The sequence below is a fragment of the Cibotium barometz genome, chromosome 7, assembly GCF_041138505.1.
Source record: "Cibotium barometz isolate CiBa-2024 chromosome 7, ASM4113850v1, whole genome shotgun sequence".
NCBI classification, from domain to species: Eukaryota; Viridiplantae; Streptophyta; class Polypodiopsida; order Cyatheales; family Cibotiaceae; genus Cibotium; species Cibotium barometz.
In genome coordinates, this window is record NC_141052.1 from 57240884 (window position 1) to 57258617 (window position 17734).

A 17734-nucleotide genomic window follows, 5' to 3' on the forward strand; every position below is an offset into this window, starting at 1 on the left:
TGGAAGGAGACATTTCAAGAAGACATTAGACCACCCACAGCCTCCAAGTAGAGAAATGCCAAAGCCCACTTCCCGTACTCACATGATGGTTCCCGAGGTGGTAACCTCTTTATTAACCCCAGATTTAAAAGTTTAATTTATTTAAAACTACTTTGTTTCAGTTCTTTCAAACTAGAAGGGCAGGCCTGTGGAGAATCCTTCTGTTTACATAACTAGTGACTATAAACATGAAGTAAAAAACCAGTCATGAGTTCTCACCAAAGTTATTAATCTGGCCTTCTCTACCACAAATGCGTTAACTCCTGTTAAATTACCAAGAGTTACAGAAAAGGGAATACCATTGCTTGCCCACTGCATATATGATCAAAACAGAAAAACTATGTTATCCACTGATACAATTTTACAACCTCGTTATATTCACAAGCCTCATGCCAGTGTAACAGGCTTATGGGATAATCCACCATGTAAAATACCTATAAAGAATCCTTGGCAGAGAATCTATGATTTGTGGCTTCTCAAATTCAGTAGTAGATAACAGTGGTAGCCTGGCTAGCATAATTGTGTGATGAAAATTGTAAGGGCAAAAAAAATTTGCCCATTTGTTGGATGATTGGTACAAACATAACCTCTATTTCTTTTTGGTTATGAAGAGAACCTGCTGCTAAAGAGACCAGCTTTATGGTATGTTTTTTAACCTAGTGTACACAAATCATTACTGGTTTCACCAGCATGGGTGGCACATGGAATCTCATTAGGGGTTTACCTTGCACCCCAGATAAAATACCTCGGGATCATAGACGTATTGAGAGCTCTAATTATTTTGCTGAGCATTACCTATCTTACTCACTGATAGTGGCGCTCTCGCCTGTGCTTAGAAACCCATCTGACCAGCTGCCAAATTTGCAAGCAGACCAGCTAAAAAGCACTCATGTCAGCAATGCAGCCAAGGCACGTACACGGAAGTACAAGTCAGATATCGCACTTCACATTCAGATTCTCCAACACTTGCAGCATTCCACTTTCTTGAGCAGTCAGACAAAGGAAGCTCCACACTTGGAGATGCATTCCAAAAGATCCTGTAGTCTTGCTCAGAACACTGATCTGTCGGGGCACAAAGTGCATGTTCAAAAATTCCTGACTGAGAGCATTAGGCAACTTGCATATACAGCCCACACACCCATCTTTACTATCGGAAAAAGGCCAGCTATACGTGCAGTGAGCCTCGGCTGGATAAAAAGAATTTACCAGATTGGCATCTATGATATTAAGGATGAATAAGCAGAATGTTCTTTTAAAGATCCTGTAGCCACATTTTGAAGTAATTCTTGCAGCTTCTTTGCATTCAAAGGCTTGCTGATATAGAAATCCATGCCTGCCGCAAAACAGCGATCCCCATCTCCTGACATTGCATGGGCAGTCATCGCAACAATAGGGGTGTGTCTATCTTGGTTGTTAGTTTTCTCCAGTTCTCTGATCTTAGCAGTCGCTTCGAATCCATCACAAACAGGCATTTGAACCTACAAAGTATTAGATCACAGTCTATTTTTAGTTCAACAATGCGTAAAACAATCCCATAATCAAAATAATTTACCCCACTTGACATGAAATCACACAAACCTTTGTAGATTAATTTCTAAAAGGAGCACACAGCTTTAAGATTATACTTTAGCATGCTGCATGCAGCGGGTTCCTTGCTGTGATACCACTGACCGCCAATACACATGCATTGGGCCTGCGTAATATGCCATACTGTAAGAAGCCATATCATCCCCCAGTGCGTAGTTGTTGCCCAGCCTGTATTTCTGTTTTTGAATGCTGTATGAAACTCCAAATACACATCCGCGTTCTAAATTTATTAAGAGACTAAGGTTATGTAGAAGAGTGAGAGAAGGGTGTGAGTGTGAATGGACTTAAGGTCCACTAGCTCACCTATTTAAAGGTGGAGCTATGAGGCATTTTGTATGGAGCAAGGCCTAGTTGTATTCATAAACAACTTAATAAGCAAGATATTGTTCTTGTATTTTGTGAGTCTCTCCTCTCCACACACTTGATCTAGCATGAGCACCACGTTTTCTCAACATGGTATCTAGAGCTTGGTTGATTTGAACCACTTGTGGTGTAGAATAGGTCAAATATCTTCATTTTTCCCTTATCTTTCTTGTGTGGAGCTCAACCCTCTCATGGTGGAGGACTTCCAGCAGCGTGTAGAGGCAAGATCTCTTGGAGATTCCTTCATGGAAAATGTGGAGGACACCTGTGCGAATCTAATCGTACCAACAATTAGCTGATTCCTTCCTGTGCTGTGACGGCATTGCTCACGGAGGTCGACGGCTGCTGTTTTCTGTTCCTGCGCTGGTCGTACAGCCATTGCCCAGCTGTAGACCATCATAAGGCAAAGGGCCTTGGGGCTTTGATAGCCCACTCTATGAGGAGTCCACAGCTCTAATATGAGCTCATTTCATCCACCGACGCGCCGGCTACAAAGAAAAAACCAGGCGCCTCTTTCTTCTTTTCCTTCAAGCTTCCATCAGGTTACGGGAGATGGAAGGTGACCATAATATGGGTGTAGAGAGAAAGAGAGAGAATGCTCAAATGTACAAATAATTTGCACGAGTCAATAATGATTCAATAAATTCATGTTGAAAACTTCAACGAGTCCAGTGCTTTTATAGGCTTATAGACTTATAGCCTTACCTTTTGACAGATCACATATATTGGGGCAATGACACATGGCTAAACATAGGACATCACTACATATCACACTCACATATAATATCTAGCTATAAGTGGTTGTTCACATGCATAAAGACACTAACACGTACTAAGAGTTGGTTCACATATGAAGCTCCGAATACCCAACAACCCCCCTTAGGAGTGAAGGTGTTGAGACCAAACGCGGAAAGGAAGTAGCTCCCTTCTAACTCCATCACATGCTACAAGGGAGTGATCTAGCCATGCACACCTCTCATGCCATGCTAATCCTCCAATCAACAAGTAACCAAAGCACCAAGGCCAGCTCGTAACGCATTGATTATTTAACACAGATTCCCGGGACTCCCTGTGCAGAGAACCCATATTGACTCCACACACAAGAAAACTAGAATGCCCAATCATAGTCTTCCTCATTGAGGGAGACACTGTTTTGCTGTAATTATATCTACTTCTTTAGTCAGCTCCTCCAAATCTTCGGCAACAAGATCTAGATGGTGCTTTTCTTACTCTTTTTTCAAGCTTTTTGTAACGATTTGCTTCTTTGTGGCCCATTCATTTGCAGTACCAGCATTATATCTTTTTATTGCTTTTCCATTTCTGTGCTCCGACAAAAGCCTTTTCATGGTCAAGGGGCTGCTACTAACTTGTTGTTCCTCTTTATTTCTTCTATCCTTCTCAAGAAGCAACTAGGCTTTCATAGTCTGTGACTGCCACACGAAGGATTTCCAAAGTCTGCTCATACCGAGTGACCCCTTGCATACTCTTAATGAGTACAACAACCTTGCCTTCGCCTTCAAGCTCACAGTTAATACTAGCAAGCTGCTAGACTATCGACCCAAACTTGGCTAGATGATCACTTAACTCTTCATTTTCATTCATCTTAAGATCATAAAACTTGAGCTTCAGAAAAACCTTAAAGTTAGTGATTTTATTACCGAAGATACCTTCCATTTTCGCCCAGATTTGCTTGGTTGTGAATTTGAAGTCTATGGAGGAATCTGCAAGGCTTAGGCTGATCAGGGCGATAACTCTCTCATTGCATTGCCCCACATCTTTTGCTTGTTTGGTCCCAGTATCTCATGGATCTTGGTCGTCTCCTCAAACTACCTCACATACTCCCTCTCGCATCAGCAAGAGCTGCATCTTAGTTTGCCAAGTAGGGAACCCGGTGCCAGAGAATCTGTCAATTGTTGCTATTGATAGTGCCATGATATCAAAGCAAAAGTAGGTTAAAATGAGATGCTCATGGTGATGTCACAGGAGAAGCTCCAACACAGGAGTTTCGGTCTAGATCCTCTGGTTGTTGGTTCCTGTACTCTAGAGGAGGATCTCGAATGACATGTTGGTTAACAGAATTGACTTGGATATCCCCATTCTCCCAAAGATATCTATAAGCTAGATCTCTCGGATTTTTTTACATATACTTGAGCAAGATCCCCAAAGATGTCCATAACACCTCGATCTCGAGCCCCTCTGCCCTGAAGAAGTCTATTAACATAAGGGTCCCAAAAGTATGTCAATAAGGCTTCTTTTTCAGCCAATCGCTTCGACAGTTTATCCAAATCCTCAGAACAGGACTATTGCTGTTTGTCAAGAGTCTCATGAAGTATAACAGTCATCTGCTCAAGAAGCTTGTCTGGATTATTACTCAATAAAGCTGCCTTGTCCATGATAGAGAAGCTATCGAGCCCGGATTCCACCAAGATCTTTTCCTTCCCAAGTGTTGCTGTCAAGCCTACTTTGCTAGAAAGGTTGAGCTCTGATGCCAATGAAACCGGACGGGAACCCGGAACGATGAACATACACTTCAAAAGCCCAACAAAGATATGAACATTGAAAACGCAGCAGAAATGACCATAAACAATGCTAAAAGGAACACAACACTCAGCCGGAACGGCCGGCCCCCCATAGAAACTTCTTTATTAATTGAGAAGCTTTACAAAATACCAAGGTGCGGGTGTGAACAACACCAGATCTTTCCACAAGTTTCCTCATCAAAACACTTGCACAGGACTCAAAGCACAAACCGCTCCAAGAACCAATACGAATCAACAGCCCGGGTTGGTGTCAATCCTAACACCGAACTCTGTGCCAAATCAGCCCTGAAGAGGTTCTCAAAACAATCCCTGAATACCTCCCAAACACAGCCCCGGCACTTCAGGAACAAGAGAGAGAAAAACTGCCTACTACCCACTGTATGTCCGGTGCAAGGGAAAGAGAGATAATCTGCCCACTGTATGGCCAGCAAACTGACCAGTCAGCTACCCCCTTCTGTACGGCCAGCAAACTGGCAAGAAAGCAAGGAAAAGCTGCCGCATGCTGAAGACTGGGTGAAGAGGGAGCAAACAGAATTTGAACGGCCAGCGCATCTACTGCTGAAGGTCCTGTATGGCCAACGAAAACAGAGAAAAAGCCTGCCCGTCTGCTCTCGCCCAGAACAGAAGGGACTGCTGCCCACTGTACGGACAGTGGGAGAGAACACTTCTCAACTGCTGCCCGCCTACCCTCCCATCATGCGCATACTTGTTGTGTTGTTTTAAAAGAATCCACCAGTCCAAAAATACCTATGCTTGCTTTTTCCCCGTTAAAAGTGGCAGACCCTCCAAAAATACCACAAACCTCTCTTTTTGGGAGATAAAAGAGGCGCCCACTTAAAGTGTTCACACATGGTTAAAAGGATTAGGTCCACCTCATATATATATATATATATATATATACACATATATATCTTGCCCAAAAGCCCACATGTCCACCCACGTATAAGTGTGAACACATATCCTTATAAACCATAAAAGTGAGTAAAATCTTGTAAACTCATGTCCTGTAAACCGCCTTCAAATAGAAATATTCCAAATAAGCCTTCACACACGTTCTGTGATAAAACTTGGCTTTACACAAGCGTCTTCCATTCTGTGGTTTTGCTGCTCCTGTGGAAAAAATCCCCGTTCGGACCTTGGTTCTACCTAGTGTATAAAACACTGATCTAGACGGGTGAGGGACCAAATGGTGACATGAGCTTTCAAGGCTCTCAAAGCCTTCCATTTTGCTACAAACTTCTTGATCCTCTCCTTTGTTAAGAGTAAAGCTCCAACAATCTTTGCATCAAGGCTCTTAAGGCCATTGTGGCCTTCACCATCACAACTGATTAGAGAGAGTCCACTCTCTTTTCACAAGCTTCCAACATGCTATATGTGTCATGCCATGTGGCAATCCCTTTTCCACATGCTTCCATGTGACTCTCACCATCCACACATCTCATGTGGCATTCTTATCTTTCCACAACACACAAGATAATATCTTGTAGTTCTAAGGTGTGTTTACGCACACAACCAAATAAGCCGAGCTTACATATTTCGACATAAATAAGGTGTAGACATGCTTTTCAAGATTCATCCATGATTTGCTAAACTTACGTCTAGCTAAATGTTCAATTCTACATACACTTCTACCACCTGATAATCCAGAGATTATCTTACTAAGTAAACGAGTTGGCAATGAACTTACTAGTAAATCAACTGAGCGAGATGAAATAGTTTTTATGTTCATCGTGGGAATATATCTCATCCAAGAGCCAATAAATAATCATCTAACTAGAGGTGTCATCACACCATGGTCATCCAACCTAACTATATAATCCAAGTGCCAATATATAATCATCTAACTAGAAGTGTCGTCACACCATGGTCATCCAACCTAGCTATAAATTTTGAACCTATGTTTTATCGGCTTAACCTTGCAAGTGCTAGTCATCTCGATATCCTAAAAGACGGATGCCCAACTCCAACTGACACCAGTGGCTAACCCACTAGCCAAGTTAAACAAGTAACAAGACCAACAAGCCCTACTAAGTTCATTTGCTTTATACTTAGCTAACTATAGAGAAGGCAAGCCATTAAGAGGATACCAAAGAAAGAAGCACAATCGCCAAGAAAGCATGTGTGGCTATATGCTAGAGTGGACCGCTACTCCTTAACGGTTCACACATGGAGTAGGTAGACATTACTCTCTGACAACCTGCCCCCTAATGTTTCGAGATTCAAATGCAACCCAAGACAGGGCTGGCTAGCTATGAAAAGTCACGCACTTATGGACCAAGTCTACAAAGCACACAATGGCACCAACCATGACCGGGGAACTACAATGTCTAGTCACATCCCCTTGCGAATACATACCTACATCGTGACATCAATTCCAAATCAGCCATCAAAGCTACCTTCAGAGAAGCACATGAGTATGGACGCTTTGTCATCTATTGTATCACATCAATTTAACAGTATCCTTTCTATACCTGGACGAATCCACAAACATGCCCAAATTCACCTTTTAGGAATGTGCATGTTATATACTCATGGTAGTCAACCCACAAGACTATATAACTATCAACTCCATTATGCATAGTATGGACTAGATACTACGACATCCCCACTAGCGTCATCAGTGCCCAATGGTGGGTGTAGAACTTTGTATCAAGATATGCTCTCACACACACACACACACACACACACACACAAGAGCATATATTCACACAAAGCCCTTCGTACTGAGTTTCTGTAAACCTCCAGAGATGCAGGGCAGACTCAGCCATAATGAAGCCTAGCACTAAGGGAAGTAGCAAATAGAAAGAATTAGTACAGCAAATAAGTAGTTGATATGGCAAATGCACCGCTAAAGATAGAAAGAGTAAGCACAATATCAACTGGCCGCAACTCGGACGAAAACTTCACAATGTATATGCATGTCCGCTAATACGGCTGAATTATATACCTAGATGAATCTAGGAACATGCCCAAATTCACCTTTTAGGAACATGCATGTTATATATTCATGGTAGTCAACCCATAAGACTATATAACTATCAACTCCATTATGCATAGTATGGACTAGATACTACGACATACCATCATCAGTGCCCAATAGTGGGGTGTAGAACTCTGTATCAAGATATGCTCACACACGCAAATTGTGATGTGAAAGATCCTACTTCTTGTAAGTGTTGCTGCCTGCATACACCACAAATTGTATCCTCTCACATAAAGCCCCCCAGCTTGCCAAAGAAAAAACGATGAAGAGCATCCGCATGGCTAGTTACGGTGTTAGATGATGCTAGATACTATGCGTTTGGGCAACCACTAGGCATGTATCCCACTTGTGTGTCCAAACATTTAGCTGCCATGTCTCAGAATGTCCACACACAAAAGCTACCCACGCCCATGACTGACTAGGTGCTTGATTATGTTATTACTCATCTGCCCAAATTTAAGTGTCATGCGAACTTGCCACTTATACAATGGTTATAAAACCTTAAAATAACAAAATGGACCTGGAAATTACACTCATTATCCACGAAACCCATAAAATCACTTATTAGGCCTTACACAAGTTCAAGCACACACGTCCATGGCTTCCCAAGCATATGTGGCCCCGTGGATATTCACACACATTTGAATCTAAGCAATGTTCATAGTAGAAAAACGTGTAAACTATATACAAGGTAACATGCTAATACATTGTGCACTATGTGTTTGGTTGACCTTCCATCTTTCAAGCTTGCGCATCAATATCATGGATTAACGCCTCTCCACACAAGTAGTTTCCAAATGGAAATCTAGTGAATCAATTGGATGTCTTTGAAGCTTCTTTCTTCTTCTCGTGACATGGTGAATGGTTGGGTGGTTTTTCTTCCATTCACGAAATGCTCTCACTGTAGGTAGCCAAGCTAGATCACAACTATTGGGTATTCGGAGATTCGTAGGCCGATCCTATGGAAAACCATAGGCGAGGTATTGAGATATATTTCGTCACTCCAATCAGGCACCATGTCAATCTTGAACAAGCATGCATCTAGAAGATGATCATCTATTCCAATGGCCGGTTCGCCATTAGGAAATTGTGATATATGATCAACTCAAAAATGTTACGATCCTTTTCTCACAGTGATTGTGAAGTTATATTCCAAACGTAAAAGCAACCATCGAGAAATCATCTTGTTGTGCAAGGCTTGTTGACAAGATATAACAATGCCTAGTGGACCACAAAGAATACAAATTTGTTGGCCAAAAGATAGTGTTTGTACTTCTTCACACCACAGACCATGGCCAACCTTGCTCTCTGAACCAACCCTTGTATGTGTTTATATACCTAGATGAATCCAGGAACATGCCCAAATTCACCTTTCAGGAACGTGCATGTTATATACTCATGGTAGTCAACCCTTGTATGTGTTTATATGTCCATGGCCAACCCTTCTCTAAACCAACCCTTGTATGTGTTTGTGTCCATGTGTGCGTTAACCCACTTTTATGAGTGGATAAGATAAGTGTGCCACATGTCATTGGTGTGTGTGTGTGTGTGTGTGTGTTGACATGTGTCCTGTGTTTGTGTCAAAGGATAAGGCTACTCTAAAGCCTACAAAAAGCACTTTACTTGGTCAGTTGCAGCACTTCAATCATATCAATAGAATCATCATTGAGTCATGAATATACTCTCTTTGTCCCTCTCTCTCTCTCTCTCTCTCTCTCTCTCTCTCTCTCTCACCATCGCCAGATCAGAGCCATTATTGCTTGGCATCGGAGGCGCCTACCTAGCTTCTACGAGCTCTCCATTCTAGACAGCCCCATGGCGGAGATGCTTGATCTAAGGAGAGGGCAACACTTCAACTGATCAGCATACATGGATCTACCTGATATACATTTTCCATTATTTTCTACTCAGTATCATCTCGGAGTCTTACAATTCTGTTTTTATAACTGGAAGACAATCCGTTTATTGTACTTTTTAGTCTCATTTAGTTGTTCTCTTTGATGAGACACCAACTTCACATGTACTCTCAGTTTTGGTCTCATAGGCCATTATGGCCTCTTAGAGACGTTAATATATCATTTCATTTCATTTCTCTCTCTCTCTCTGCACATGCACACCATGAAGCCTTCTCATTCGCATTAGCTCCAGCCTGCACTCCTGTGTAGACCTAATACAGTCAGTTTTGGTCTCATAGGCCATTATGGCCTCACATGTACTCTCAGTTTTGGTCTCATAGGCCATTATGGCCTCTTAGAGACGTTAATATATCATTTCATTTCATTTCTCTCTCTCTCTCTGCACATGCACACCATGAAGCCTTCTCATTCGCATTAGCTCCAGCCTGCACTCCTGTGTAGACCTAATACAATCAAATGGTATCAGAGGCCATCTCTCCTTTGCCCTGTATACGGGACATCAACCTCTGCGCCGCCATGTACTTTCACCCACTGCTCCTCTTCGACTTGCTGTTCTGCCAGCACAGCCCATGAGCCGCCACCTCCCCGGGCTGGGATGAGCTGAGCTGGCTGCTCAGCTAGCTGGGTGGACAGGGGAGGCAAGGACCGTGGCTGAGCCGCCCGCTCTCTGGGTGGGGCTCCACCTGCTGGGTGGTGACTTTTCAACTTTGTTGGCCTTCCCGGCCCAGGCCCTTTTGTCGCTCTCTTGCCATCGGCTTCACACCGGTAGACTTTTTTCGCCCTCTTGCTGCCAATCGCCCCAGCTGCCTTCTGCCAACTTTTAAGCATCTACTCAGTGCAGCCAGCATCTGCCTCAGACTTCAGCCACCACCTGTATATTGCCTCCTCTGCAACCACCATCACCCCTTCTTAAGCGTTGCTCTCTTTCTCAGTGCATCACCATTGTTACTAATACTCAGCTGATCTACATAGCCTTTGCTACACAGTTCTTAACATGGACCGACCCACTTCATCCAATACCTACAATATGGCCAGATTCAGTGTCACAAGCTTCCCAACATGGCAGACGAAGATGCAACTATTGCTTATGAGGAACGGCTTGTGGAACATCGTCAAGCGAGTGGACAAGAAGCCCGGACACAAGGAAGGTGCTGAAAAGATTCGTCTCTAGGAGGACCGAAATGACCGGGCAACCGCTCTCATTGGGCTGAGCCTTGCCCATACATCATCCCGTTACATGCGGGTAAGATGGCAAAGCACCTTACGGTAGAACAGGTGGACAAAACCATGTTAACCGGCGAAGTCGTTAACAAAGATTAGGAAAAGCTTATACATTCCACTCAAGTTACCAAGTCATTGCACATGCAACTAGTGTTCCATGCAAGCAACGTTCCATAATATATTAGTCCGTCCACCTCTTATCCATGTGTCTTAAGTGGTTTGGTATGATTACAAAAGAGTAGTTGCCTTTGTTGCCATCTGCTCAAGAGGGTTTGAAGCAGGCCGACCAGGTTGTGGAGCTGGTAGACAGGCTAAAAAGCAAGCCAATAGTGGGGCCCAGATCATCGGCATTCCAGCACAGAGCAGAAGCACGAGGTACTATATTTGGTCCTTACCTATACATCTAGGTAGACAAATGCATTGCAGTGAAAAACCAGTTTACAAGTAGACAAATGCACTACAGTGAGGCAACTCACATCCATCAAAATGAGATCAAATGCTTCCTTAGTAGACTGCTCCACAGCTTCTGCTCCATTTCGAGCCAAGACAAATGTATGGCCCCATTTTTGTAGCAGCATTACGGCCACCCGTTGGTTCACAATGTTATCCTCTGCAACTAATATATGTAAGCTTTTTCCAGAGCTTTCGCTCCCCTTCGATACTTTGCCCTGCATATCCAACATACAGAACACTTGATAAAAAAGTTTATCGCACCATCCAGTGGCAGGCATTGAGAGCATGAATTGCGATTGTATAACACAACCAAAGGCATGTTTACCTCCAAGACATATGATTTATCTTGGGTACCAAGAGCTGACTGTAATACCCTCACAAGTAAGGAACGCTTGATGGGCTTTGATGTGTGACAGCTTAGTCCAAGTTCCTTGCACCTACAAGAGATACAACTAGCAACATTATACAAGCCTCTTCCCCATATATCATCAGAATCTAAGTGAGAAACAAACTCAATAAAGCTTTCATGAAAGAAAACACGCAACTTTTTTCATACCTGGTTGCATCTGTGTGATTGACTGATGTTAGCATAATAACAGAAGAAGAATCACAATCTGAAGTATGTGGTTGATTAGGACCCGGCAACACGTGAGTTGTCTTTCTTTGAGATAAGACTTTTTGAGAAGAAGATTCCGCACAACTCTCCCTTATACTTGGAAGAGGTGCAGCTGAAACAGAATATCTTGCCACCAAGTTGGGCCTCGCACGAAGGAAGTGAACCAGCTCAGATGCATCTGTTCCATCCAACCACATGTCTAATAACACCACGTTGTACTGCCAACCTGACTCGACTGCTGTCAGCAGTGCTGATTTGGCATCTTCCACACTCCCTGCACCATGTGCTACCATCCCCCAGCTCTGAAAGGTCAATTGCACAAACAACTCAGCAGGATGCTTTTTTCTTTTAATGTTCAAACATTTTTCGCGGACAATATATGTGAAGGTTAGGCTTTATCTGTTGTACATTAAAATAATTAAAAGCTAAAATTTACACCCATTGCCGGGTTGCTTGGTGGCAAGGGGTTACATTGAAAGCTCCCATGGCAGGGACCAGGGTTTCACAATGCCCCAACTTACACCCGTAAGGAGATAAAAATATGTATACATATACACATATATAAACATATGTAATATATACACACATACATATATAAATATAGATATAGGTATATATATACACATGTATAACTAAATGTGCACACATACGCATACATAAACATGCACACATATACATACATACATACGCATTCATATAAGTGCAACATATACACACGCATACACATACATAAAAGTGCACAAATATACATACACACATGCGCAAACATATAAGTGGACACATAAATACATACATTTGCATACATATATGTGATACACACACACACACACACACTTTTTTTTGTGAAACCACTTTATATTAAAATAGTAATCTGCACAGTCATAGTCACCTGAAGCGGGTGGAGCTATGAGAACGAACTAAAAAAACTGGGAAAATTTCTTCAAACTGCTGGAGAGAAAGCTCACCAAGATCATAGCAATCTCGAAGAGACCAGGGTAGGGCAGCACGAAAATAGGGGAAGGGATGAACAACATCACCAAAAAAGTGCATATGATTTCACACACACACACACACATGTGAGCGTCAGACATACACACATATGTGCATACGTACACAAACCCACACGCGCACACATGTACGAGCAGACGTACACAGACCCCCACACACACATATACGTGCAGACACGTACAACCAAACAAGATGAACATGCTAGTACAAGTTCCGAGCAGGAGGGGAAGATCACCTTGTATGTGAAGGACTGTAGCAAGCCAAAACGCGAAGGCACAAGGCCCAGCTATATACATGCCCAATAGGGGCAATGGACCAGCACCACACGACTGAGCATAAAAACCCACGACTCCATAAAATGGGGAAAAGGTGTGAGGGATGACCAGCCCCTCATGCTAACATGGTCAGCCCTAGGGGCTCAAATAGGAGACCAACCCCCTCTCAGCACCGGATGTTGAGCGAACTCCAAGAAGCCAAAGACGCCATCCTCGATCAAAGATAAAAGACTGCAACAACAGGTTGCAGGAAAGCTCCACAAGCAATCTCCTGGGCGACTCAGCTACAAAAGCAATAGAACAAGCTACCAGGTACATTGCTCCTCTAGAAGAAAACAACCAAGTAGGTTGCTTTGTGCTACTCCAGATAATGGTTCCACTCCCAAGTGTAAGAACACTCCCCAACGTCGAATGTCGTGTTTCCAACTTGGAGAAGGTCAGAAATATCTCACAACCAACCAAGATCAAATCTTGTAGTAATCCATCCTGGGAGAAGCAAGCTGCTCCTCACTGGAACCCTCTGAGTCCATCTGCTCAAACTTTGTAACAAGCCAAACGCTGAAAGGAAGCATCCTCCGGAAAGGTTGGCATCACAACCTTCGGCTGAAAACGATGAAGCCCAGGTGAAGGTAGAGCTACCAGCAGCAACTGTCTAGAAAACACAGCAACCAGAGGGCTGTGAATCTGAAAACGCAGAGGTGAAGGGGCTGTAGACAGGGCAGAATATGGGGCAGCAAAAAAACGCTGAACCTAGAGCGATGATACCATGAAGGCATGCACAGTGGACAATGGGAAAGTGGAAACGCAGGAGAGAAATGAAATGAAATGATATATTAACGTCTTCAAAAGGCCAAAATGACCTATGAGACCAAAAAGGTTACAACAATTGGTGGATCTAATACAATGTCTGTGTAAGAAAAGCTAAAACAACTAAACAACGAACTGAAACTGAAACAACAACTATGGGGAAAAGTAAGGTACTAGGAGCTCCTAATGGATAACATCTGGGAAGGAAAACTCCAGCAACAAAGGTAAGCATCATATACATCACTATCCAAAGATGTCTCTCATCGATCGATGGCGGATATCCTCAATGTCCTCCATGGTGAGTACTCTGACTAGACATCTCCCATGCTGTGCTAGTATGGTCCTAATCCTCTGTTGTTGTCTCCGCCGATGTCGAGATGGGCCTCTCATCTTGGGGCGCCTGGACCGCCCCAGCTCTATAGCCCGATCAATCAGTGTACCTCTGGTGCGGCTATACTCTGGGGCTAGCTGCAATGCCTGCTGGCCTGACTGCTCAATCTCTGGTCAAAAGAAGTCTATAATCTGCCTCTGTAGGTGTCTCTCCCTCTCTGATCCCCTCCCTCTCAAGAGACCCTCTCTATGTCTACGCAGCTCCAACAAGTATAATCCGAGGCATCTCTGATCCTGGTATCTCATGACTCTGGAAAGTGGTCCGAAACCCTCTCTGAACAGGCAGTGAAAACGGCCTCGTATCTCATAATATACTGGACAGTGACATATGTAATGTAACTCTGTCTCTAGCTCCATCTCGCACAACTAACAAATTCTGGCCTCAGCTGGTACTCCTCTGAATCTTGCTGTCTCAATCTCTAGCTAGTGTGAGGATGTGCCCATCTGACCAATAGCACACCGTACCCCATGAGAAAGATGAGTATCCATGTAGCTGGGTCTAATCACAAACCCATCCTCCGTGAGCTGGAGAAGATGATCTCTATAGAAAGCCATCTTCGTACCAAGCTCGTGTGTCGGTTGTATCCATGTCCTCCTAGTGTCCAGCTGAGTCAAGTCTTGCCTGATAAGTCTGGTAATCTCTGCCCGTGTGAGAGAGAGGGAGGGTGCATCCAAGGAGTACTGAAATGGAGGTAGCCTGTCCATACTAAAGCCATGCAGCTGGAACCAAGCTGTCATCTGTGCATACCAACATGATTCGTCTCCCTGTGATGCCAACTGTCGTGAAGACTCCAGGGCTAAGCGAGCATATCTGTCTCTAGGGAGAGACCAAGTGCTATGTATAAAGGAGACTGATCGAGTGAGTGCCTCTACTACCAAATGGGGGGCAGCCATCTATCTCTACACAGATAATATCATGTGGTACAGAGACCTTGGCCCTAATCATCCGGGAAATCATAGAAACCAAGGGCCTCTCCATACATCTCCATCCATCAATGCTACCAGCTCGGCTGTGGTGATCCACTAAGGGTCCCCATATCTCCACTCCATACAGCATGGCTGAAGTGACCAAAGTGTCAAAGAGCCAAAGCTTTGTTCGAGGTTCCTGAAACTGAACCTGCGAACACATCCTCTCTAGTCTCCCCAATGCTGCATAAGCTCTAGTCAATCTGGTCTCCGCTGCTCTCCTCAAGGAAAATAGTGGGCCACTAAAAACCACACCAAGGTAAGTATATGCATCTGTGTACTCCACTGTCTCCTGACCATATGTAAAGGTGGGTGCTGACCTCCTAACCCACTGTGCTGTGGTGTTAAAACACCACACCTTGGTTTTACCAAGGTTAACAGACAATCCACTATCCTGTGCAAACGTGTGCAATGCATCCAAATGACGTTGCATCACCTCTGGAGAATCTGAGATCAACACAATATCATCAGCATACAATAACAACGGAATCCATGTCCCTGCTAGCTGTGCTCCTCTGTCACCCTCCCGCTCTACATAGTTCGAAAACTCATCCACATACATCCCAAATAAGGTGCGAGAAAGGGGGCAGCCCTGTTTCACCCCAATAGTGGAGTGAACCATCTCAGATATACCCTGAGTAGTACGTACCTACCCCACAACTGTCCTGTATAAAGCCATGATTTCCCAAATCAGCTCTGTGGGCACTCCCATCTCCTGTAGTCTGCACATCAGTCTGGCTCTCAATACTGTGTCAAAAGCTTTACGGAAATCCACAAAGCAACAATAAACCCTCCTACCATATGATCTGCCCTCCTCAATAATAGCTCTGAGTGTCAAGATATGGTCAAGAGTGGAGAAACCTATCCTGAACCCTGCCTGCCTTGATGCACGTATGCCCTCTCTCTCTGCCCATCTATGCGGCATTTTCTAGTGGTAACTTCATAGAGACATCTAAGGTACGAAAGGCAACTTCTTTCCTGAAGGGTAACGCTCTTCAATGGTGGTCGACACTTCTTCATTAGGAAATAGCACCTAGCACTCGGGTGGAGTTCAAGCAAGTCTTCTCTTCCTTATGGTTGACACCGACTTTTGAGGTGGATGTTATGTGAAACCGGCCTCTGATAGAAAACCAGAGTGCGGTAGGAGCAATCACCCGTCCACTTGTAGTCTAGATGATAAACAAAACACAGATTGGGACTAGAGTGCCCAAATCTGAAAACACAGCGACACCTGTTGGCCCCAAAGCTTGGCGCCCCTTGCGGTATTTCTTTATTCAATTAAAATAATATGTATGGCTGAGTACAACACAAAAACCAGCCAAGAGTTTACACCTATAAGTCCAATCTGACTGCCCACAAATCCTTCTCAGCACAGAGGATCTATGCACACAGATCTGTGTCCTCAAGCAACACACTGTGCCTCCCTCTGATCAGCCAAGTTCACAAAGCAGGCCAGCCATGGGCATACATCTGGCATAACTCAAGAGCATGATACATCTTCTCAGCTCAAACATACATATGCTGTTCAATCCCTGTCTTAATCCCTTGTCAATCTGCCATACTCCTCCTCTCACAAGGAGCCAGATAACACATACCTGTAGCAGACATCAAGCAATAGAAAGAGAGATAGATGAACAGAGTCAAGGCTTACCAAGTTCAGCTCGTGAAACAACACTGGAGGAAGCAACAGCACTAATCTGTGCCTGCAGGCACTTGAATCCACAACCCTGCTTCACACGTGTGCTTGCACTTGCCTGTATCTTCCTCCTGATGCTCACTCCTATGCTGTCCTTGTAAAATACAGATCTGAAAATCAGCACAGTACCCGTCTGTACCGCCTCGGGATACGTGCCAGGCGTTGTACTAGCATAAACAGCCTGCTGTCCACTTCTGTACCTGCCTGAATCAGCATACACAGGTCTGTCCAGCACCCAGAAAAGCGCCGCCTGCACCAGCAGAATTCAGAAAAGCATGCGTCAGCCCTGTCCGTACACTGTACGGCTGTCGTACAGGGCTGTACGACCTGTGTACTTGCTGGTACAGCCTGTACTGGCCTGTGCGCAGAGTTTCCAGCAGTAGTCTGTGCGCAGCCAGCAGCAGAGAAGAAAGAGAGAGAGAGAGAGTCTGCCCAGTTCTGGCCGTACAGTGCTGTACGGCTGGTTCCACTCAGAAAAACAGCAACCCAACTGGTCTTCAGCAGTCGCCTCCTCCTTCTTGAGCTTTTCCACGCTAGTTCTCAAACGCATGAGGGCTTCTCCACTTTTGCTACACGACTCCCCAAAAAGGGAAGAGAGAGAGAGAAGAGAGAGAAAACTCCTTCTCAATTTAATCCCTAGGGCCCCAACTTAATAAGTTCCTAGGGCCACTAAGGCCTAGGGGCAAACTTCAATAAACATTAAAACTTAATGTTTTAATGTTCCCCCTTCACACCTAGGGATGTCCACACATCTTAAACACTGTCCGGGCACCCCCCATGTGAATCATAAAATATTATGACCCTGCAACCACCATGCCCACACTTGTCCTGCTCCATTTTCACAGGGCCATGACATTATGATAACTTGGCATCG

The 17734-nt window shown here is 44.1% G+C and overlaps 1 protein-coding gene across 2 annotated transcripts in view; it reads right to left on the reverse strand.

The window, feature by feature from the left end:
- Positions 1 to 352: 352 nt before the first annotated feature.
- Positions 353 to 17734, reverse strand: part of LOC147637237 (uncharacterized) — a 56153-nt gene continuing 38771 nt past the window's right edge. Inside the window, exons 11-15 of one of the 2 annotated variants that reach the window (XM_086800848.1) lie at positions 11659 to 12020; positions 11428 to 11539; positions 11126 to 11317; positions 1246 to 1517; positions 965 to 1101 (exon numbers count right to left, since the gene is read on the reverse strand). In XM_086800848.1, coding sequence (XP_086656974.1) covers positions 1257 to 1517; positions 11126 to 11317; positions 11428 to 11539; positions 11659 to 12020 — 927 coding nt within the window. In that variant the 3' untranslated portion in view covers positions 965 to 1101; positions 1246 to 1256. Of the gene's footprint in view, positions 1518 to 11125; positions 11318 to 11427; positions 11540 to 11658; positions 12021 to 17734 lie in introns of both variants that reach the window. The other variant, XM_086800847.1, reaches the window with a different exon arrangement.